We start from the raw sequence: 23,869 nt of genomic DNA on the forward strand, positions 1-23,869 counted from the left end.
GGGGCGCGCTCAATCACGACCTTGAAGGTGCCGGGCTCGTTGGCGAGCGACGTCACCGTGTGCTCGTCGACGGTGGAGAAGGAATGCGACCGGACGTGGGCGAGTGGGCGTGCGCCGGTGGTGGATTCTGGTGGCGGTTGCTGGCTAGTCGTCGAGGCATCCTCTGGGCCTACAGACGGCAGCGGAGGCGGCGGGGGTGGGTTCGGAGCGCGGAGTCCTGGCACCATACAGACTCTGCTCCCACTCATTGCTCGTCGGGCGCAGGTACCTGTCGTGGGTTGCGCTGTCGGGCGGCGTCTGGGGAGGGAAGACGAAGGGGTCTGGGTGCGGGCGAGAGCGCTGGTTGCCCGGGCGGATGACGGGTCTGCATGGCGTGTTAGTGTTGACTGAACATTGAGGAGGTTGTCAAAATAGCGTGTGATGGGAGCAGTCCTAGGCGGTCGCTCCTTCCTCGTTCGTCGCCGTCTCACGCTCACTCTCACGCTCACGCTCACGCTCACGTGCCCAAACAACACAAGACGAAATGTAATTACCCACCTCAGATAGATGACGCCGGCGTGCACATTCGCGACCGTGTAGGAGCGGCCGGCAGCGGTGGAATTCGTCGTCGACGACTCAATGGTCCCGTTGCTGGCTGCGCGTGCGCGTGTCCTGCTCTTCAGCTGCTCCCTCGAATCCTTGACCCGTCGCAGGCGTCGCTGGTCGTCGGCGCGCCGTTTGGTGATGTTTGTGCTTTGCGCGCCGGCCACGACGAGGTCACCGTGACTTGCTGCAGGGGAGCCTGGATAGCCCGGTCCTGGGTACGCATTCTGCTGCAGTGCCGGAAGAGACATCCTACCCCATGTTGTGGCCCGCAGTAAGACTCAGTACAGCAGCGAGGGCAGCGTCAGCAGAGAGGGCGGCGTGGCATGCTGAGGCGGAGGATCAAGACGCACAGTGCAGTCATCCCAATATGAAGCCGACAGAAGAGAGGGCGACAATAGCGGTTGAAGTCGCAGCCCTGTCCGCTGCTCGCCCACGCCAAACCATGCCCTTCCCCAGCAGCCAACCAGTAGCCACTCAGCGCCCAGGCCCTCAAGCAGCCGAGCGGCACCCATGCCCTGTCGACGCCCAAGCCATCGCAGGCTATCCCCAGTTGGACGCTCTCCGCCAGGCCCCGCCGTCTGCACTGGCCTGGGTCAAGAACCTGTTCGCATGTCTACGCGGCCAATCGTCACGGGACAAGCCATCGCCGTCCGCTGGATGCATCTGCTCGTCAGGTGTGTACTGCACATCATCGCCCATGATCCTCCTCTCAGCGCCCAACGGCGATGGCAGTCCCGCCCTCCGCCCGCGACAAACGCATGGTTTGGCGGTAGCTGCAGCGAGGGTCGGCGAAGTGCTTGCATGGGCGGCGCATCGGGACGCGCTCTGGCTTCCGACAGGCATGGCTTGTCCGACAGTCAAAGGCTGATCCCTCCCAGCCTCAGCGGACTTGCGCCGAGTCGATATCAACGTCAGAGACTCGTGCGCACTACGCGGCCGCCGCGATCCACGATTCACGATTCATGCCATGTCACGTTGACGGTCGAATCCATGTCTGCACCTTCGTTGTGCGGATGGCTGTATAGTAGCACCTGCGCTACCGGGCACCATGCTTTTGAGTTTTGGCCCAAGGGCCTACGAACCGCCGATTGTGCTTCCATTTGCCTAAGAACACCACCGTGAGTAGACGACGTCATGCGAAATTGCCCAAGATGACACAGGACTATCCGTTGCGACACAGCGACACAGCGACACAGCGACAGCCTTGTTCTTGCAATATTCTCCCGGCGCACGATGGTGGTCCACCTTCCCTTCATGCTGCGATCCATCACCGGCCAACCACTCGCCGCACTAGACGCGCAAGAAGCTGCCGCATCGAGCGACCCGCATAACTTTGCTCGCGGCTGAGGGCTGGAGCGTTGCACTGGCACTGGCGGGAAGCAGAACGTGGTCGAGCACCGCTAGCGTACCCCGACGCACGCATGCCTTACAAATAAGGACTGTCGCCACTTTGGACCCTTTCCAACGTCGAACTGGAACTGCGGTTTCGCATGTATGCACTTGGGTGCGCGTGTGATGTGGTTGTTTGGCGAACAGACGCGATGATCGACAGGAGTGCTGCAAGCACATACACTGTCCATATCAGGCATCACGCCGCTCGCCAATGATCCTCACTGCAGCCGAGTGTAGATCGACGGCAAGGAGTAAGAGCGCAGGGTAAAAATCCTACATCCCTGGTGCCCGTTGCAAATAAGTTGGATGTCAGGTGACGCAGTGAGACTCCAAAAGACGGAGATATATTGTAACGTTGAAGCTTGAACACACCCAGGACTTGCTTTTTTCTTGCTATAATATACACCAATATAATTCTCTGTTATCGTTCTGGTAGCATATCACAGTATGAATCTGCTACATCCTTCCCCTCCCGCCCCTCATCCTCATCTAAAACGGATACCTCCCCCCCCATTTCCTCCTCCCGCTCACCCACCAACCCCCGCTCTAACCTGCCCCTCATGCTCCGCATCCAAATACTCCAACAACACATCGCCATACATCTCCTTCCCGTTGTACTGAGTAACATCATCCCCCCCAATTCCGCCACCGCACTAGACCAACCTGCCAAGCACAACCCAGCATCTTTACAAAATCTCCGTGACGAGGGAGGGAAGTACGTGCGTATCGTGAAAACGACGGCACCGGTGAGGGGGCAAGGCGGCGCAGCGACTGGCGTTCGGAGCGGAAGAAGTGGTGTGCGATTGCTTTGTTTTTTCTCGGCCTATACACATTAAACGTCAGCATTAGCATCTTTTCCCCTTTCCTTTCCTTTCCTTGCATATGGGGGTAGTGAGTGGAGTATGAGAGTACGCACCGTAAACCACCCAATCCCCTCACTATCCTCACTGCCTATACTCTCGCTCCACGCGAGTTTGTCGTCGACCTGGATGAAGTAGTTATTCCGGAGTACGGGTTTTTCAGGCTGCAAGCGGCGGAAGAAGTTCTTCATGCCCTGAGCACACACAAACTGTCAGCATCTCCCCGACTCCGCTGGCTCTCGCTAACCCACCTTTTCGAGCTTATCTTTAAACCCAGGCACGTCGCCGGACGTGTGTATTTCGCTCAACCCCATGCCAAATTTATCCTCCAGCCGCCAAAACCCCGCGAGACAAATCGCCCCGGCAGCGAGGTAGTACTCACCGTCCTCGCGCTCCAGCATGATGGCTATGTCGTCCTGGATCATGCGGGCGAGCATTTCCATTGGATTCCTGCCCCCTCCCTCTTCTAACACAAAAACATCCCCCGTCGCTAAATTCCTCACCCCCTTCCCGCCGCCCTCCAATTGTTGATACAAACTCGGATATCTCTCTGCCAAATACCCGCCAACCTCTCGCACACACTCCCACGCCGCCTTTTCGCCCCGGGCGTCTATTTTAACAATCTTGTCCTGTCGTTCTGCTAGCCGCTCACACTTGAGTTTGTGGTAGGAGAGGAATTCGTTGTCGAGCTCGATCCACTCGTCCCAGTGCATGTTCCGCAGACCCATGGTGATGTTGTATTTTGGGCCGTATCGGAAGGGGCGGTAGGAGAGTGGTTTGGTGTGGGTGACGGACCAGTTTGGGTAGGGGGAGGCGCGGGGGCGGAGGAAGGCAGAGGGGGGCCATACTGGGATATGTTAGTGTGGACTTCTGGAGGGTCGGACCAAGTATTTGACATGCCCTCCTTGGTGGTCTTTCGGGCGCTTTGAAGGGGTGAGCGTTTTTCGAGGGTTGGTGTTGATGGAGCTGGGGAGGAGCGGGCGAGATAGGATGGTCTTTGTGAGTTTAGTGGCGAAGATATGTGAATGCTACGAGAAGGAGGGCGGCATAGATAAATGCTTTGGGCTCGAAGTTGGCGTTTCGGATGTATGTGCTGATGTTTGTTCCGGCCTGGTTGAGGTATGACTTCGCGGTACGGTGAAGCTGATCAGCACGGTGTGTAATGCGGGGGAATGAGGTCTGCCATTTTGCTACAGCATTGACGAAAGCGTGTCACAGATGGAATGAGGAAATGTGCAGGTGAAACGGAAATCGAGGAAGGGGACAGGCAAAGGGTGAGGAAAGTGCGGCTTGGGATTCAATACTACACTTTTAGACGCACGCGGGTACGCGCTCATACGATAAACGTCCTTCAAGGTTGTTCTGCATCAAATGTGGGGTTGACAGGCCCGGTGTCGTCAAGTCCCTTTATAATGGTTGAAGCGGGGGATAAGAATACCCCACTTGGTTAGTCGGCAACCCGCTTCCAGTAGCCAAGCATCATGAGTTGCATCTCGCGATAGGCAGTGCTATGGCGCTTCAGACTAGTGGTCTCGCAGCCAGGTGTTAGTGTGTCTTGTGCTCAGGCCTGGACATGATCGGGAGCGTTATGAAGACACCCTCTAGCCAACGAGTGTCTGTGGTGACATGTTGCAGCTGTTTGGTCTAGCGAAGGAACAATTGTCAAGAGTGGTAATGCTGCAGAAGATGCATGTGTTACAAATACGCAGATGACCCCCAGGCGAGGGTCACACCCGTTGTACAGCATTCAGTGCCTGGACTGGTCGATGTATGGTGGATGCGCCAATCACGTGCGAGGTATTGCTCGTAGCAGACAGTAATCGCCCCACTTGCGGCGGAACCTTTCCGGTACAAATGGCAAGTCTGGTATAAATAGAAGACGGCCGAGGAGATGCGTGTGGGAAGCATCGAGGAACGTGGTGCACTTCATCTTCTCCCAGTTCTTCGTGTCTGAGATGTACGAGGGTTCCAGTGCTGTCGGTGGTGCTGAAGGAAGGCGGGAGTCGATCAAGAATGTGCAGTGATCAACATCAATATACTTTCCAACATCCTCCAGGTTTTCGTCGTTCATACCAGGAGGGACCAACCATGTCCCTGGCCACAGTCCGAAGCCGACATTGGCCTCGCTAAATTCACCAGGTAACAGGCCAGAGAACTCGCTCTTGATGAACTTGGCTCGGACTCCTTGCGGTAGAGAGAATGTTGATGGGAACCGGTACCACTCCTTGCCTAGACAGACGGTGTCCCCAGGCTGTGCTACTCCTGCGTTGTGCAAAGGCTGATAGATACTGAGGGGTGCAGAATAGGCAGTGAATGTGCCGATGGTACGTAGCATGCCCATGTTGAAGGATAAAAGAAGGGGAATGGCAACAACAGCAAGCTTAATTGGCCCAGGAATCTTGCTGACGAGATGTTGTGGATCTGTAGACCCAAAGTTGGCCAGAATGATATGCAGAGATATGGCAGCATTCAATGCTAGTGCTGGATATGCAGGATACATGAAGCGCTCCTCTTTATGTGGCTGGGAGGTGAAGATGGCCAGCCACAGATAGAAGGGAGTGACAAAAACGACGCTGCGAAGAAGAGTCTGCTTTGAAACGGCCATTTGGATGACGACGTGCTGGAGCAGCAGCAGCGGAAAAGCAGCCAAAGCCAGGAAGAACCAGATATTGAAGTTGAGTGCAAGGTTGCGAACATAGAAATGCCATGGCTCGACACCATATATGTCGGGACCGCGGCTACCCCCGCTGAAGACATTGTATAGCACGATGTTTAGAGGTACGCAAGTGAACTTCTTGTAGAAGAATGAGTCAATGCCCGTTTGGACTGCCAAGGCTACCACCGAGTAAAATGCGCCCTGAGCAAGTCTTCTGAAGCCGTCGGCAAGATCACCAGTCACAGATGCGAGAATGATCTCCTCGGCAACGAACGGGAGGACCAAGGCACCGGCAAAGGGCCAGCCAAGAGTGGCACCGATGCCGAACCAGAAGACTCCCTGAGATGTCTTCATGCCCTTGGTCCAGTCCATGAAGGCCGAGAAGCCGAGCATGGAGGTGTACATGGCGAACGTCGACGGCAGGTAGGCTGGTGCAGCGTGATACATGCCGGGGCTGAAGATGAGAGCCATGGCGAAGAATATGGCCACTCGTGGGTTAATGGTCCGCGAGATGACCGAGTACAGTCTTGACTGACAGAGCGCACATGCGACGGCCAGCGTGACGCGGAGGAAGTAGAACTCCACCACCTTTGGCTTCGCAAGAGGAAGGAGGACTTTCAGCGGCACTGTGCCCAGCCATATCACCAGCGAGTGAATGGCCGTGTATGTCCAGCTTCTGATGGCATAGTCAGGAGAGTACTCCCACGTCTGCAGCCCGTAGCCATGGTTGAGGTAGTGCGTCGGCTCCCAGTAGTTGAAGACCTCGTCACAGTCCTGGATGGGCGCAAAGTAGGCGGCGATGATGTTGGCGATGGCGAAGACGGCGAAGCGGAGCGAGGTTGCAGCTCTGGCGGCTTCTGCGTGCGGGCGGCCGGCTTGCTATGCACATGTTAGCTCGACAGCTGGCTTCAGCATTCCGCAACGGGCAATCGGCAATTGCATTGAGTGGCCAATGTCAATGGCATCACATGGCCACATGGAGGTGTAATCAGAAGGACTCACCCGCTTGCTACCTGCACTGGAGACATGCTTCACCGCAGTCTGCCCGTCGACAAAGTGGCCAGACGTCCCAGACCAGTGACGAAGCGATCGCCATGCGTGTAGGGCTGAATCACGCACGCGCCTTCCCGCCAAGACCTGGCGTCGCGCTAGCTGCATCAAAAAAGGCGACGTTCCTCGAGAGCGGCTGCCCCCTTGAACAGACATCATCACGGCATTTAAGCAAGCCAGTGCATACAGCAGTTGGAATATCAACAGTCGCGAGCGCGCGTGCTACAAAGACTGCACCGAGGAGACAGACATGTCAGACTCGCTGGAACCGCCTGCCAAAAGGGCGCGGCTGGAGGCGGACGCAGATGCTTCCCACTATGGCGCAGCGTTCGACGCGCCGGGCTCGCCTGTCGATGACATGGACGACGATTTCTACGACAACACGCCCGTCAAGCCGGCTGCGGTGCCTGCGCTCGAGGGCCATGGGAGCGCGTCGTCGACGTTGGCTGCGGGTGCACCTGGGCCCGTAAGCTTTAACCTCCCTGGACTCGGCGGCTCTGTGAGCGCGATCCCGGCCACGCAGCCAAACCCGCAGAACGGCGCAAACAGCGGCGCGCAGGGCCCGGCAGAGGCTTCTGAAGACGGCGAGCTGTCTGATACCGACGTGTTCTACCACGAGCAGGGCGCCGTTGTGCCCGCAGCGGCCGACGCATCTCTACAGCATGGTAGGTTGTCGCATCGCTCTATGCACCCTGTGTCCCTGACGTATGCCCAAGACGTTCCTCTTGTTGAGCAAGTCGACGACGGCGAAATAGTGAATGCGCCTGGTGCCGCCCAAGAAGCGCCCGCGCACGAAGAGAGCGACGGCGACGACCTCGCGCTCGCCATCACCAACGGGCTCGCCGAGGAAGACGGCAAAGCCGAGTTCTTGCAAGCGGCTGAAGCGAACAAGAACAACAAGAATGCCGAGTGGCAGCTGGACTCGGATGCGTCGTCGTCGGGCTCGTCCTCCGACTCGAGCTCAGACGACAGCTCAGACGAGGAAGGTTCCGACGACGGAGAGCTGCTGGACCCCGAGGAGACGGTCCGCCTCTTGATGGCCGAGTTCTGCAGACGAGCCAGCCACCAAGGCCAAGGTCAAGACGCTGAACGAGGTCGAGGAGCAGTACGAGAAGCCCGACATTACAGTCACTGAAGAGACAAAGATCACCGAGCTCGGCAAGGTCGAGTCGGTCGTCGACAACATTGTCGTCGTCAAGGGGAGGGTGTCTGGCGACCTGCAGGTGGTCGAGTCCGGCTCTGCGCTCTGTCTGCAAAACCGCACTGTCATCCGGTCTAAGATATCCGAGCAGATTGGCCGTGTTGAGGAACCCCGTTATGCGCTGGGCTTCAACGATGCTGCTGAGATAACCACGCTAGGCATCACCACAGACACGCCCATCTACTACGTAGACGACCACTCTACATTTGTCTTCACCGAGCCACTTCGCGCACAGAAGCACACGGACGCGTCCAACCTCCACGATGAGGAGACCAACGATGTCGAGTTCTCCGACGACGAGAAGGAAGCCGAATTCAAGCGCGAACAAAAGGCCAAGAAGAGGGCCAGGCAGGACGACGACGAACCAAAAATTGAGAAGCCCATACCCACGGGACCCAAGGGTCATGTCGACGTGCCAAACTACTACCAGCCTACGGAGTACCAAGGCGGCGGCCTCAAGTATAGCGACGACGAGGACGAGGACCTCGGCATGTATAAGCCGCTTGCACGGCCCGATCACTTCGAGCAGATTGTTGGACATGGCGCGCCTCTTGAAGACCGCAGCCACGTTCGTCGCGGCATGATGCGCGGCAGGGGCCCCTGGGGCGATCGTGGGCGTGGATCCCGCGGAAGAGGTGGCTTTGGTGGTCGAGGTGACTTTGGTGGCGGCCAGAATGACAGGGGTGGCCACGGAGGTGGGCGAGGTGACTTTGGTGGAGGCCGAGGAGACAGAGGAGGTCACGGCAACCAAGGCAATCGAGGTGGTGCACAGGGTGGCCGCGCTGACAGGACGTGCTATGCTTGCGGTCAGGTTGGACATCAGAAGCGCGAGTGTCCGACACTGAAACCGCAGCTCAGCGATCGCGGCAGGCAGCAGAATCAGACCAACCAACAGCAGGACAACAACCAGCGCGGCGGACAGTTCCAGGACCAGCAGCGATCCGCAACCTCTGCCTCACCTGCTCGGCACCAAGACCGCGGTCAATCGCAGCAATCGTCTCAACCACAGCACTCACCGCCTGCGAAGAGCAAGAACAAGAACCGAAAGCAGCGCTTACGCGAGAAGAAAGAGAAAGAGCGCGAACAGCAACAACAACAACAACAGCAGCAGCAGCAGCAGCAGCAGCAGCAGCAGCAGCAACAGCAACAGCAGCAGCAGCAACAGCAACAGCAGCGTCAACACTCACAGCAACATGCCTCACCAGCACCTCCAGCTCCAGCTCCGTCAAACGTTCACTCGTATGTCAACAACAGCGCAGCAGGCTGGCCTCCGCAATACTCCAACTCACCACAACCGGCGGCTGCGTATGCACCACCACCTCCAGTTGCAGCCTCATACGCGGCACCTATGCCCTATGCCCAAGCGCCGGCCTCAGCACCACCACCAGTACAGCAAGCAGCACCGCAGCAGCAAGCGAATTGGGCAGCATGGGCACAATGGCTCCAGGTCGTTCAAACAATGCAACAGCAACAGCAACCCCAAGCCGCAGCACCTCCTCCTCCACCCCCTCAACCTCAGGCGCAACCCCCGCCCCAGTATGCCTATCCAGCTGCATACCAGCAGTATGCACAGCCTCAGCAACCACCTGCACAGCCGCAGCAGCAACCCGATCAAAGCGCACAGTCTCTCCACGACATCCTCCGCGCACTTGGAGGTGGTGGGCAGCGCTGAGAAGGTATCCTCGTAAGGTCGTTGATTCAGTACTTCAGAAAGATGGCCATGTATAATTAGTTTGTTGGAATTTTACGGCGTTCGGAGCATATCTAGATGGCAGAGAACACCATGGTTCGTGGAGTATTTCATAATAGTACCTAGCCTGCATGTCCTTGTCGCCAGTCTGCGATCCCGAATGTATGTTTAAGCTATGTGGGCTAGTTACGCGCTAGTGAAATAGTATAGCGCGGAAAAGACCCCATCCGTTACGATGAGATCTGCGCCTTGATCATCAGGTTGTCATGAAATTACGATGGACACGCCGTGAAGAATTGCTCGTGGGGGTGAGACGGGCTGAGTCTGTGAATCATGATGGTGAAGGGTTATTTGATGTTTGTGGGAGTGGGTGACCGGCAATCAATCACGGCTGTCAGCGCGACCCTAGACGTCGGAGAATATGCAGAGCGCGGTCGCGGGGTATGGGATGCTTCAGGTTCACAGTACTAGACACGTTTAAAGTTCTTGAGGCAAGAATAAAAAAGGAAATAGATTTGGTGAATGTGAATCTGTGTGCCATCATCTCAGGTAGTGCAAGATGCATGGTCACTGAATGCTCGAGCATTTCATGCGGGGGAAACTGCCGCAACGCTGGAACGGGAACCACTACATCACCACAGGTCTTTCGATCGCTGGTAGATGCTGCAATCTGAGGAGGGCCATGGGACGCCTATAAGCCTAGCAACACGCAGCTGCTTCCGGGCAGCACGAGTGGGCTTGGGCGAGACACACGGCGAGACATGTTTGGTGGTGATGCTGTTCTAGGCTTCCGAGGATGGGGCGGATACTGGCGTTAGAGCAGGTGGCGCACGAAGGACTAAGCATGCTATCCGCTCTCCATCTGTGGAGCCCGTACCCTCCACCGACCTCTGTCTCGACGACATCCATTCGACTGCTGCACAGTGCAATCGATCGTGTGCTGCAGTGACTGCGCACCGCCTCTCGCCCGCTCCGCTCCGCAATCTGATTGCCCACCCGATCGCCAGGTCCCATTTGCAGCCGCAGTCGCATTGTCCTCCGCCCATGCGCACACCGACACCGCGTCCCGCCTCGATGAAGCAGCCGTCCTAGGCCCTTCTGCGCAAGCAGCCCACCTCCAACCCACCCACCTACCCGCCATTTGCAGGCGCATCGCGTGCTGCAGCGCGCCCTGTAGCGGCGTCCCGTGACTATGACGAGGAACCCAGAGTCCATCGGCCGCCATGGATCCGTCGAGAGCAGCTGGAGCTCGCGCTCGGGCGACACGATACGGCCATATGGACGCCAGGGCTCTCAGCGCGGCACCCCCGTGACTGTGAGAACGACCAAGGACATGAACCAGTACGTATGCCCTGGCCTGCGCGGACGGGTGCTTTCGTCGCATGTGCAAAGAGCTGGACTGGGTGGGGACCGGCCCTGTGCGCCTGCATGCGGCTGCGCGCCCGCTGTTGGTGAGGTTGCAGAGCTTCGACGTGCCCGCCCCACCTGGTAGTCGAAGCTTGAGAGCAATGCCAGATGGTGTTTCTCCCTGCCGTCTGGGGCTGCTCTGCAATGATTCAATGACACCACAACGTGTGCGGACACCGCGCGCCAGCCTTGTCTCGCCCAGCACTGCCCCGAGATTGCACTCTGCCCGTGAGACACGACCTGCTAACGACGCGATGCAGCATCGGAAAGGGGTCAGAGATCTCACCTGGCACCGTCCCTCCCGCCCCTCCGCCAAAGGACCCCGCGCATCGACCGCGACGGCCCTCCAACTGGGACGCGCCCCAAACGAGCTTCAGCGACCACAGGAAGCAGCTAGCTGTATTGGAAACGTCTGGCGGACGAGTGCCGTCTATATCGCGAAACCCGCCCACTGCTTCGAGCGCAACTTCGCAGATTGCACCATGGTCGGCAAGCAGCAACGGCACCCCAACCGCAGTGAATAGCGCCTGGAGCACTTTTTACAACGACTCCAACGAAGACCTCGCGCAGCTATCGCCTGGCTTTGTGCGTCCCGGTACCGGCAGCCGGGAGGACAGCATGGGCTTCCCTCTCAAGGACGACAGGCGGCCGTCGGTGGCGAGTGCGACCACCGTCAGCAGCACAGGCTCCAAGTCGAGTCGAGGCTTTCACAAGAGACTACCAAACTTCTTTGGCGAAGACTTTCCGCAGGATGGGCGCCAGAATTCTGACACGAGTCTGAGCACGCCGTATGCCATGGATGCAACAAGAACGAGAAACCGCGGCAACTCCCTGCACAATACGATAGGCAGCCACCACTCTAGGCCGGCATCGCCTACCAACTCCCGCCCACGCACACCGCAGGCATCCTCGGAAGTTACGCCCTGGGAGTTTCAGGATTCAAAGGTGCGTTTGGCTCCGACTTCGGCGAGCATTTCCGTGAAGAAGGCACCACGAGTGCAACTCCACGTGCTTTGCTGCAGCCACTATCAGTAACCATCTTGCTAACACCTTCAAGGACATTGGCACTCCGGGTGAGAATGGGCGACGACGCTCATCTGAACAGCACTCGAGCAAATCGGTTCCGCGATCGCACCACAAACTTCACATGATGAGATTGCCTGGCCACAACCATCGCCACAAGAACAGTAAAGAAGACAACGTCACAGCCGAATCCCGCACCGATATCAGCCAGCCATATCCTCTGCGCCCAGCGACCAGTCGTGAAGACTCGTCTTTCAGTGTTCGCCAGGGGTCTCAGTACACATCTGCGATCAGTTCCGCGCTGAACTCGAAGACAAACCTATCAGCACGACCATCGAGCCCCACGCCTAGCGCCCTTTCCGACATGGCTCGAGACACTGGCGCATCGCAACGATCTCCGAGCACAACCAAGTCTCATGGGCTGTTTGCGCGACTCCGGGGTAGGGACAAGGACAAGGATAAGAAGGACCGCTCAGGACCACCCGACAACCTGAAGAATCTCGGAGTGACAGGCAACATCTCCGTGACATCGCTCAATCCGTCGATCAATTCGGCCAAGTTCACACGTGCGGAACCTTCCCCACAGTCTCAGATGTCAAGAGCAAACGTGCAAAATGGCGCATCAGACAAGATCTCGATGAAGGACGCGCGGAGAGGTCACCATGCGCGTTTGCCAACTTTTAGGAAAGAGAAGCGCGTGCCTACAAACGAACTTCCGCCGGTCGGCAGAGACCCCAATCAAGCCACCGAAAACGTGAACAGCGACGCAGTGTTCTACTTGGACCGAGACCTGAATAACATGGAGGGAATCGTGAATACCCAGCATCCACCAATGACGCCGCCCATTGGCGAATTACAAAAGCAGCCTACTTTCCCCGGGGACGAACTTCCAAACCCTGCGGCGCCTGAGGACGAAGCGGCCTGGGACGCACCAGACTCTTGGGCAGTCAAGCGGACAAGAGAAGATGGCTCCTTGTATGGCGAGGTCGATGAGCATGGGGACCCCGTCCAGGAACAAACCGATACGAAAACCTACTGCCTGCGAATTTTCCGTGTTGATTCAACTTTTGCGACCTTATCAGCGACCCTGAACACCACGGTACAGGAGATTATCCAAATATTAGGCAAGAAGACAGTGCTCCAGGACGAACTTGACAACTACCACATTGTAATGCGAAAGCACGACACTTCACGGCAACTTGAAAGTAATGAACGTCCTTTATTTATCCAGAAACGCCTTCTCGAGCAAGCTGGATACACGGATCTCGACCGTCTTGAAGATGTTGGACGCGAGGACAACAGCTACCTGTGCAGGTTCACATTCTTACCCGCGAAGATGAGCGGCTACTCAAGTTTGGAGCGCGATCCAGGATTCAGCAAAATGCAAAAGTTCAGTCACATCGACCTGCAGGGCCGGAACCTCATCACCATCCCAATTACGCTATATCAAAAGGCTACAGAGATAATCTCTCTCAACCTTTCCCGCAACCTGTCGCTGGATGTACCTAAGGATTTCATCCAAGCGTGCACTAATCTCCGCGAGATCAAGTACACTAGCAACGACGCTAGACGACTACCGCCCAGCTTGAGCTTGGCGAGCCGCCTGACGATGCTGGATATATCGAACAATCGCCTGCAGTCACTCGATCGATCGGAGCTGCACAAGCTGCAAAGTCTGCAAGGGCTTCGACTGTCGAACAACGGCTTAACCCGCCTCCCGTCTTATTTCGGACAGTACCGCGCTCTTCGAAGTCTCAATCTCAGTTCGAACGCGCTGCATGAGTTCCCCGACTTTTTGTGCGAAGTGCGAACACTGGTGGATCTCGACATCAGTTTCAACTCCATCACCAGTCTGCCAAAGATTGGCCAACTCACTTGTCTGGAAAGACTCTGGGCGACCAACAACAAATTGACTGGCAGCTTCCCTTCTGCTCTCAGCAACTTGGTGAATCTTAGAGAGATTGACGTCCGGTTCAACGCGCTCGACAGCATGGATGTCATGTCACAGCTGCCGCGATTGGAGTACTTGATGATCGGCCACAACAACATCTCCTCGTTTGAAGGCTACTTTCCCAAGATCCGGGTCCTGCACATGAATCACAACCCGGTCACTCGATTCGGCCTCAGTGCGGCAGTGCCATCACTGACTGCGCTCAATTTGGCCTCTGCAAAGCTCGCACAGTTACCGGAAGATTTATTTGGCAAGCTCACCGGTCTAACAAAGCTCATTCTTGACAAGAACCACTTCACCTCGCTTTCCAACAACATCGGACGGTTGTTCAGGCTGGAACATCTGAGTGTAGCGCGAAACTCGCTCGATGTATTGCCGGCTGAAATCGGACGCTTAATAGAACTCCGGTACCTGGATGTACGAGAAAATAACTTGAGCCATTTGCCAATGGAGATATGGTATGCGCGACGCCTGGAGACGCTCAACGTGTCGTCCAATGTGCTCGACTCATTCCCCAAGCCGGGCGCAGCACCTCCCGCAGCAGTCACCAACGGTGAAGTCGCAAATCTTGACGGTGCGATGCCGATGCCTGCACCGAGTCTGACTACAACTCCAAGCTACGAAGAACTTGGAAAACTTGAAGATTTCCAGAACAGGCGGCCTAGCCAGGCTTCCGGTGGGCAGCTAAGCCTGGGGACATCATCAGGATCTTCGCAGAGGAAAGGATCCATGGCATCGTATAGCACGACGGGCACGGCACGCAAGCCATCAGTGGCGTCTCGCGCACCAACCGAGGGCACTCTGACGCCAATGTCGCGTAAGGATTCAAGCCTCTCAAGTAGGCTCGTCACCACATTCGCCGGCTCATTACGGCACGTGTTCTTGGCAGACAATCGGCTTACCGACGACGTTTTCGACGAACTTTGCTTATTACCCGAATTGCGAATCGTGAATTTGGCGTACAACCTTATCTATGACGTACCATCACGTACGATTAGGCGATGGCAACATCTGGCCGAGCTGTACCTCTCGGGCAATGACTTGACATCCCTACCATCCGAGGATCTAGAGGAAGTTGGCTCGCTCAAGGTGCTGCACATCAACAACAACAAGTTCCAGGTTCTACCGGCCGAATTAGGAAAGGTTGCACAGCTTGCCGTCTTAGACGTGGCAAGCAACTCGCTCAAGTACAATGTGTCCAACTGGCCTTATGACTGGAACTGGAACTGGAACCATAAGCTCCGGTACTTGAATTTGTCTGGCAACAAGCGTCTTGAGATCAAGCCCAGTGGTTCTTATAGTGGTAGCGGGGTCAACATGCGCGAAGGTCGCGACTTGACAGACTTCAGCTCGCTCACCAATCTTCGCGTACTTGGCCTCATGGACGTTACTATGATGGTGCCGTCAGTGCCAGAACAGTCTGAAGACCGAAGAGTGCGAACAGCAGGTTCCGCCGTCGGTAGTATGGCGTACGGAATGGCTGACAGCTTGGGTCGCAACGAACACATCTCAACCATGGATATGGTAGTCCCTCGCTTCCGCAGTCATGACGACGAGCAAGTGCTCGGATTGTTTGATGCGCAACCCCTTGCTGGAGGCGGATCAAAGATTGCCAAGTACCTGTACGACCACTTCAAGAACAGGTTCGCTGATGAGCTGGACCGCTTGCGGCCTCAAGAGTCTCCTTCGGATGCACTGCGAAGGACCTACCTTGGGCTCAACAAGGAGCTTGCTACCGTTGCTTCGCAGACCCTTGAGAAGAATGGATACACTGCACCGCAAGGCCAAGGGCATAGGGCTTCTGTGCCTGAGCTTGGCGACGACGACCTGACCTCTGGAAGTGTCGCCACTGTGCTGTACTTGAAAGAGATGGAGCTTTACATCTCGAACGTTGGTGATGCACAAGCCCTTCTCATCCGCTCAGAGGGCGGTCACAAGATCCTCACTCGAAAGCACGACCCTGCTGAGCCGAGCGAACGAGCTAGGATACGAGAAGCTGGCGGCTTCGTTTCGCGACAAGGGAAGCTCAATGACCAGCTCGAGGTGTCGAGGGCGTTCGGTTACGTGCAGATGTCCCCTTCCGTCATCGCTTCCCCGCATCTCATGAACGTCACTCTCGGCGACACAGACGAAATGATCCTGGTCGCGTCCCGAGAGCTGTGGGAGTACCTCTCGCCGGATTTTGCTGTCGATGTCGCACGATCAGAACGTGGAGATCTCATGCGCGCTGCGCAGAAGCTTCGTGATCTCGCCATTGCCTTTGGCGCCACCAACAAGATCATGGTCATGTTGCTTGGAGTAAGCGATCTCAAGAGCAAGCAGCGTGCGCGCAACCGTACGCAAAGTATGTCGCTTAATCCATCTGGCACAGCAGACGACTTCTTCAACCCAACGGCGACCTGGCAAGAAGAGGAATCTGGGTTGGTGACTCCAAGCTTGCTCGTCTCGACAATGAAGTCGACGCGCCAACAGGCGAAGTCAGCTTGGTATTTACTGATATCAAGAACTCGACTTTGCTGTGGGAAACGTATCCTATTGCCATGCGATCCGCCATCAAGATGCACAACGAGCTCATGCGACGACAGCTACGCATTATTGGTGGCTACGAAGTCAAGACTGAAGGTGATGCTTTCATGGTTGCTTTCCGCACTGTCACTTCAGCCCTGCTCTGGTGTTTCACCATCCAGAGTCAGCTGCTCGAAGTACAATGGCCACAAGAGATCCTCAACAGTGTCAACGGGCAAGAAGTCGTTGACCCAGATGGCAACGTCATCTTCCGCGGTTTGTCTGTCCGCATGGGTATCCATTGGGGAACGCCAGTGTGTGAAGTCGATCCCGTCACTCGACGTATGGATTACTTTGGTCCCATGGTCAACCGAGCCTCACGTATCTCGTCTGTCGCCGATGGAGGCCCAAATCCACCGTTTCTTCCGACTTCATCGCTGAGATTCAGCGCCTGCTCGAGACGCACATTGAAGGCGACCGCAGCAACTCTGCCGGGTTCCGATGAAGCCTTTAGCGAATGACTCCATATAGCCAACTCATACGACAAGAACTCCGAGTCTCTTTCCAGCCAGGGTTTCGAAGTCAAAGACCTTGGTGAGCGGCGCCTCAAGGGTCTTGAGAATCCCGGAATACATCTACCTCATGTACCCGCACTCGCTTGCCAGTCGTCTTGCCGTGCAGCGCCAGACAGCTGAGCAGAAACCTGCGCCGGCGAACGAAGCGCAAGTTGGGCAGAAGATGGCAAACAGCCAACTCACGATCGATACGGAAGATGTCTGGGACCTGTGGAACATTAGTCTGAGACTAGAGATGCTGTGTAGTTCACTCGAGAGTCCCGGCTGCTCTGAGCTCAAACCACCGGAAACAGCACTTTTGGAGCGCATGAAGAGTCGAGGAGGCGAGATTACGGATCGGTTCCTGCTGAACTTTGTGGAGCATCAGATTAGCAGAATTGAGGTTAGTCCCAATATTCACTCCTCCCCCAGGGTCATACTAACAGAAACAACCAGTCTTGTGCAAACACCCTTGCTCTCCGCAACATGGTCCGACCCTTTGGCGCCGCGCCCCTTCTCGACCAAGCTTGCCACATGGGCGATATTTTCGCCGAGTTGGAGGCGAAATTGCAGCGGTTGGCGTTGTTTGAGAAGGGTGTGCTGGAGGATATGGCGCCGTCTTGAATGAGTCCTGAAACATCATCCGCAGGCGCAATTATCCAATATCCAACACGGCGTTGAGGTTGTATCATCACACTAGCACTTACTCGGCACTGCCCCGGCCGGCTTTGCCTATACCTTCGAAACTCGATACCACGACACATATCTTACTTGCCGACCCGAGCCCATTTATCAAGCTAGCTTCCCAGCTCTTTATCATCACCAGTCATTTTTCTTCCTTGGGGGGCGTTGGTTGTGTGTCCTTTTCTGGGTTTCAGCGCAGATCTTTGTTGTTATTACTTTGCGCGATTGGAAGGGGGGGATGGTGGGGGCGGAGATGTGTGCTATCATTATGGATGGAGGGGTTTATTCGATTATTGGCGGAGAGGTGGGAGGAGATTTTGGGTCACGGCCTTTTTTTGGGATGGGGGTGCATAGGTGGGGTTGAGGTGATGTGGTTGGGTAGGGGAATGGGTGGGAGGAATTCGTGCGTGTTGGGCGAGATTATGGAAAGGGAAAGCTAAGGGTGCTCAAGTGGAATGAGATGAATTGTTGCTGTTACGCGCGCGCTCGTGATATGAGTGATTGATTGATTGATTGTGTGTGTGTGTGTGTGTGTGTGTGTGTGTGTGTGTGTGTGTGTGTGTGTGTGAGAGAGTGAGAATGGGGACTAGTGCGATGAGGAGGAGGGTATAAAGCGTTGTCCGGGGAGAGAGTTTGGTGTCCCCATCACACAACGAGTTTGCGCATCTTTCCAACTGGAAGATCGATAAGTTCGACACATAAGGAGTGGTATGCGCGCTCTTTCTCTCTCCTCAAAACAGATTCCTGGATGATACATGTGTTCTGAGAGCAGTTCAAAAGTTGGTGTACGACGATTTATGGTCCCGACATCTACAAAACGTTTACAAAGCGCACGCGTGATGTGTCCTCCCAGCGGCGTGCTCGTGCTGCGTCCCACTAAACACACACGGACTACCCTTCTTCCACACCTCTCTCTGTTGCTTCGACAAGGCATCTGTACCCTTTTTTCCTACCAAAAAGTGACAAAGACCAGCGACATGGGGAGGCTAGAAAATCTCTGTACGGAAGAAGACATCTTTCTGACCTTTGTGTCGAAATTGGGGAGATGGAGATTGAAAAGCCTGCCAAATAGAACACATGAGTCGAGCGTATTTGTGCGCTCAAACGGGACACGGAGCTAGAGTATGAGGGGGGGATAAAGTCCCATTCCTCCGCGCCTTTCTTTCTTCTTACTGTTCATCAACTATAATTCTCTGGTTTCTAGAAAAAGACTTGGTAACGGCTTTGGTCATGACTTGTGTGCTCTGTTGGACTTCTTCGAAACCCCACAGACTTCCTTATATGCTTTCCAAAGCCCTCGAGCAACCGAGAAATATGTGCCGGTCAGTTGCGTGAGCCAGGAGTCTAAAAAGCAGCGAGAGTGGCGAGATGTATAATCGCCCCCATCTTGTCGACTCCTTGGACCTCTGAATGCTGAAAAACCTGGAAATGTTCTCTATTCTCGAAAAGAGGCAAGACCTGCCACATAAGCAGCCGAGTTTTCGACTCCCATCAAAGAACAAGTACAAATAATACCCATGTCTGGAAGATCATTGAAAATTTGAGTTTGCGTTTGTGATGTTTCTGCGTTCGTGGGCGCGCGGGTCAAACGGGAGAGAGGTATATATAAATGGTCTACTCACCTGCTGTTCTGCTCTTCATTAAATTCTCGCCACTTTTTCTATGTACAAAAAGAAAACGTGCCGGCTCTGATAAGAACTCGTGCTCCTCGAATCTTCCAAAACAAATTACGAACAACTTCGATGATTTCTGAAAAGCTTGGAGAAACTTCGTAATACGACGTTCTCCAAAACGAAAAGCATTCACTCTCTATGTTTTTCTGTCGCCCGTGCGTGTACACGTGTGGCAGAGATGTAGATTTTACCTCTCCCAAGGGAATCCTCGTCTCTGGTCTACCAAAAAGACGAATATCTGCACTTTTCACAAAAACAACTTTCTGTCCCCGTTATGAGAACACGTGATCCGCGAGACTCTCCAAAGTGAGAGATACACTGCGTATGATCTTTGGAAGACCCGAAAAGTTTGCGATTGAGATGCAATGTCTCTAAGTACAAGAAGAACGATCGCATGAATGACGTTGCGTCTTCTCCTCCTCCGCCTGGGCACGTTCCAGGCGTTGCCTTTATATAAACCCCGTCTCTTCTGTGGTTTCTTGTTCCACACAACATTTTACTTTTCTTTCCAAAACAGCACAAACCTTGACCAATGAATTTACGGGCTTGGAGACTTTCAAAATTCTGTAAGATAGAGACGATGACGACGTGGGCTTTCACCAATTTTGAAAAGCATGCAGAGCAACCTGAGTTGCTGGGCCTGAGACCAGAGACGAAAGAAATGAACGAGAACGACATGTCTTTTCCTGAGCAGATGCGAGGACCCGGAGTGACAGAAGATGGATTCAACAAGCTTCTACTTCATGCATATGTTCCAAACCACCACGATAAGATAATCCCATGATGCCGCTTCTTTGTGTGGGGGATTTCAAAAGTGAGGCAGTGCGAATATGATACGTCGTAGCACATGCTACCCTCAGCACAATGCTTCCGTGTCTGCTGCCTCAAAATGACGCTTGGAAGTCCTCATGTATTTTGCGCACTTGTGTGCAAGCACGTTTAAGTAAATGAATCGCTGGTCCCTGATGATGCGCTGTATAAAGAACTTCAGAACCGATTCTTTCTTGCTTCTTCATCGGACTGTCAGCATGCGTTGTTTCAAAGCATGTCACTCTTTAGCCATGAGTTGACCGAATTTCCTCTGTTCGTAATCAAAGTCATTCTGAGAACCAAAATGTCTCCTCAAAAAGGACAGAAAGACAAATTATGGCTATTCGTGTTTGACGTATCAAATGAGTCCGTGAAAATGACACATCTTATGTCTTATGCGTATTCGTGTACGTACTCTGCATCTCTGTAACTTCCTCAGAATGCTGCTGTCGCGATACGTGAGGTTAGCATGCACGCCTTATGACATTTCTGCTACGACATGTGACCACTTTAGCGCAAGCATTTGCTAAGACCTTTCGTTGTAATGATTGTAAAGCCAATTTTGGTACATGGAAATGATCCATAAATTATCTCATGCATAATTTAGCCACAGCTTTGATCGTACTCGTCGAACAAGGTCACACTGCGCTCGTATGTCCTGTTTCGACTAGTCAAGACGAGTATTCCGAAATGTGGTGCGATGCGCATTACCACACCGCAACGACTGGGTCTGCTCTATTGGGAAAAGCTGACATTGTGCTGAATAATCGACGTATAAGATGTATGCTAGCATAAGCTCGACAACAAACATTATACCACATTCTAGTCACGTCTTTCGGCCGCCACTTTTGGTAAACTTTCCGGACTAAAATAACTCCCTGTTAGGCTCACGTTTGCACAAGTGTCATCATTACATGCATGCGGGCAATACGCGAGCGTAAGCCATCATGCATGTGAGTTGTACGATCGTTGTACAACCGAGGGTGTGTCTCCAAACAATGGATGCGCGTGTCAACGAGCGGTCTTTTGGCGTCTTTCTGGCAATGCGCAAGTTTCGAAGGTCAAGATGAATCTACTTCCAGTGCGACACGTGTGAGGTTGGGTCCCGCGACTATGCATCTTGAGTACTATCTGGAAGGGTTGGTTCTGTATACCGGGATACCGAGAAGGCTCGCAGATTTGCTTACTATACATGAATAAGTGGAAGGATGAGGATCTAACTGGCAGAACATGTGCAGATCGCTGTAAGCCCGAATGCAGTCAGCCCGCAGTAACCTGACTCATCACTAGCCAGAACATGCATGTCTTCGCCTCTTCAAGCAGGAACAATTTACTTACTCGTATTCATACCGAGCTTCCACCATCGATACAGATATTCTGTCCAGTGATACTCCTACTCAAAGCCAATACCCTGACCTGCTCAGCACAATCCTCCACCGTCGCTAACCGCTTCAACTTCGTATTCCCAATCGCTGCGTTCCTCTTAGTCTCGGGAAATTTGAGTCCCCACTCCGTCAGAAGCATTCCCGGGCTAATACTGTTCACTCTAATCTTCGGCGCCAGGATCACAGCCAAGCTCTTCGCGAGATGTATTTGCGCCGCCTTGGTGACTGCATAAGGCACACTTGACCCCGATGGCTTTACACCAGCAACACTCGCTGTGCTGATGAACGCGCCTTCGGTCTCGGCCAGTGCGTCTTTGGCAGCGTAAGCAAGCCACAAGTGCGTCTTGACATTCATGGTGAAGCACTTGTCCCAGTCTTCGTCGTTGACCTGTTGCTCGATGTCTGTGAATGTGGTCATGCGCGTCCAGCCTGCATTCGATACCACTACATCCAACCTTCCCATAGTATCAATGGTCTCTTTGACGAGATTTTGCACCGATATCTTTGATGACATGTCCGCCTGGACGAGGTGGAATCGCGGGGTTGACTGTGAGGAGCTGCCTTGGATGGAAGAGAGTTCTTTTATTAGAGCATTGGCCCGGTCAGAGTTTGACGAATAGTTGATCACCTACAATCCGTCAGTATGAGAGTCCAGGGACGTTAAAGCTTCTCTGGCGATTTTGGGAGCAGTGAGAGCGTACCACACGGAAATCTGGTGCGAAGACGCGGGCGATTTGGGCGCCTAACCCTGCCGAGCTGGCAGTTATCAGCGCGACTTTGACGGCTGCCATGACTATACTGATGAGATGATGGTTTAATGGGTTTCAATTGTTAGTCTAGCATGCATTCGACAGCTTTTGGGACGCGTCTTTTGGTCTAAGTACCGTGAATTGCATCCACATAACGCGGGGTAGCGTTCCGCGGGCGGAAACATTCCGTGGCTTCCGAGACGGCACTAAGGACGGCTGAGCTGTCCACGACACCAACAAATCCATCCAGGTAACGTTCACATTTCTAGATTACACCATTCTGTACGACTTTCTCAATTTTTGCAACCAGCAAAAAAACCTTTTCGGACAAGAGAGCGTCGGCTATGTGTATTTGTCCTGCACACAGCACTAAATCTAGCATTTCATTACTTCCACTGCTTACCTTCAATTGTATCTCTACAGACATGCCCAACCAGTGTTTAGAACACCTTGAGAAGTTTCTTTTCGGTGTAAAGCAGCCTAGAAACCAAGACAATGGATGATCCTGCGATGCACATGACGCCACCGAAGATCTTGACGTCCCGCCAGCCATGTGTAGCAGAGGCTTGCAGGACAGCGCCGCCGATAGGAGCCATAGTCAGGGCAGGGATCGAGATTGCCAGAAACACTACGCCCAGCCTGTAACCAATCTCAGGAAGAGGCGAGACAGAAACGGGAAGGGCGCCAGAAAGGGCCATAAAAGCTCCTGATGCGAACCCAAACATGATCGCGAAGCCAATATCGATGGAAGCTTTGGTGGCGGGGATCCAGACGGCGAACTCGCAAATACCAGATACTGTGCAGGCGATGATGAACATGTTCCATCTGCCAATCTTGTCAGCACCCCAGCCGGCAGCCAGACGACCGAAGAGGCTGGATGTCATGGTCAGTATTTTGCAAATTCGCTCTGGATGCGGGAACTCACCTTGCACCGTTAAAGATCGCTATCAGATACTGCGACATCTCATCTGACATGTGCGCCTCTTGGAACGCCTGGACGGCCAAATATGTGATGGGTATGAAAATTCCATAAGTCGAGATCGCAATCCCCAGAAGTAAAAGCACAAACGGCAGTTCCTTGAAAGGAGCAGCAAGACGGCCGACGGGCATCCTCTTGGGCACAGGCGGGACCCTTGGCCGGACCGTCAGGATCAGTGTTGTCAACAATCAAAACAAACAAGACAGGGCTTTATCTTAATCTTAATTTAATATATTTATAATATAACTTTATTTTAATTAATTTAATTTAATTAAATTAAACTAAGACCTATATATCTTAATAGCTTTAATAAAAATTAGTAGTAGAAATAGTATATATTTCTATGCATAGCTAGTCTATATATTCTAAGCCTTATATGCGTAGTCTATCTATATATTCTAAGCCTTATATGCGTAGTTAGTCTATATATTCTAAGCTTTATATGCGTAGTTAGTCTATATATTCTAAGCCTTATATACGCAGTTAATAGCATATTCTAAGCCTTAGGTATATAATTATTTATATATAGAGGTTAAATATATTATAAAATAGAAGCTACTTACTCTGCTTCTCTTATAATAATCTCTTTATTATACTATTTAGTTTTTCTATTAATAATATAGACTTTCTATTAACGTAGTTTATAACTAAGTTATTAACTTAACTAAGTTATTAGGTTTGCTCTACTAAAACGCCTGCGCAGTAACGTAGCGCA

General features: G+C 53.7%; 7 protein-coding genes across 7 annotated transcripts; 4 read left to right on the forward strand and 3 right to left on the reverse strand.

The window, feature by feature from the left end:
* Positions 1 to 952: 952 nt before the first annotated feature.
* Positions 953 to 1,453, forward strand: SNOG_15886 (hypothetical protein; the record flags this gene model as incomplete). Its single annotated transcript, XM_001805970.1, has 1 exon — positions 953 to 1,453. One exon carries the CDS (start codon positions 953 to 955, stop codon positions 1,451 to 1,453), a length of 501 nt encoding a protein of 166 aa, XP_001806022.1.
* A 1,051-nt stretch (positions 1,454 to 2,504) lies between these two features.
* On the reverse strand, positions 2,505 to 3,565 carry SNOG_15887 (hypothetical protein; the record flags this gene model as incomplete). Its single annotated transcript, XM_001805971.1, has 3 exons — positions 2,505 to 2,630; positions 2,894 to 2,962; positions 3,089 to 3,565. The coding sequence occupies 3 exons, from the start codon at positions 3,563 to 3,565 to the stop codon at positions 2,505 to 2,507; spliced, it is 672 nt and encodes a 223-aa protein (XP_001806023.1).
* A 1,058-nt stretch (positions 3,566 to 4,623) lies between these two features.
* SNOG_15888 (hypothetical protein) lies at positions 4,624 to 6,699 on the reverse strand (the record flags this gene model as incomplete). Its single annotated transcript, XM_001805972.1, has 2 exons — positions 4,624 to 6,372; positions 6,496 to 6,699. 2 exons carry the CDS (start codon positions 6,697 to 6,699, stop codon positions 4,624 to 4,626), a joined length of 1,953 nt encoding a protein of 650 aa, XP_001806024.1.
* Positions 6,700 to 6,793: 94 nt separating this feature from the next.
* On the forward strand, positions 6,794 to 9,432 carry SNOG_15889 (hypothetical protein; the record flags this gene model as incomplete). The annotated part of the gene is made up of 3 exons (XM_001805973.1): positions 6,794 to 7,567; positions 7,614 to 9,049; positions 9,138 to 9,432. The coding sequence occupies 3 exons, from the start codon at positions 6,794 to 6,796 to the stop codon at positions 9,430 to 9,432; spliced, it is 2,505 nt and encodes an 834-aa protein (XP_001806025.1).
* A 2,556-nt stretch (positions 9,433 to 11,988) lies between these two features.
* Positions 11,989 to 17,498, forward strand: SNOG_15891 (hypothetical protein; the record flags this gene model as incomplete). The annotated part of the gene is made up of 4 exons (XM_001805974.1): positions 11,989 to 16,150; positions 16,228 to 16,662; positions 16,889 to 17,277; positions 17,331 to 17,498. 4 exons carry the CDS (start codon positions 11,989 to 11,991, stop codon positions 17,496 to 17,498), a joined length of 5,154 nt encoding a protein of 1,717 aa, XP_001806026.1.
* Positions 17,499 to 20,345: 2,847 nt separating this feature from the next.
* On the forward strand, positions 20,346 to 20,867 carry SNOG_15892 (hypothetical protein; the record flags this gene model as incomplete). Its single annotated transcript, XM_001805975.1, has 3 exons — positions 20,346 to 20,448; positions 20,655 to 20,692; positions 20,832 to 20,867. The coding sequence occupies 3 exons, from the start codon at positions 20,346 to 20,348 to the stop codon at positions 20,865 to 20,867; spliced, it is 177 nt and encodes a 58-aa protein (XP_001806027.1).
* Positions 20,868 to 21,385: 518 nt separating this feature from the next.
* On the reverse strand, positions 21,386 to 23,059 carry SNOG_15894 (hypothetical protein; the record flags this gene model as incomplete). Its single annotated transcript, XM_001805976.1, has 4 exons — positions 21,386 to 21,973; positions 22,128 to 22,219; positions 22,579 to 22,592; positions 22,692 to 23,059. 4 exons carry the CDS (start codon positions 23,057 to 23,059, stop codon positions 21,386 to 21,388), a joined length of 1,062 nt encoding a protein of 353 aa, XP_001806028.1.
* Between the last annotated feature and the right edge of the window lie 810 nt (positions 23,060 to 23,869).

Source organism: Parastagonospora nodorum (assembly GCF_000146915.1).
Source record: "Parastagonospora nodorum SN15 chromosome Unknown scaffold_41, whole genome shotgun sequence".
Classification (NCBI taxonomy): domain Eukaryota; kingdom Fungi; phylum Ascomycota; class Dothideomycetes; order Pleosporales; family Phaeosphaeriaceae; genus Parastagonospora; species Parastagonospora nodorum.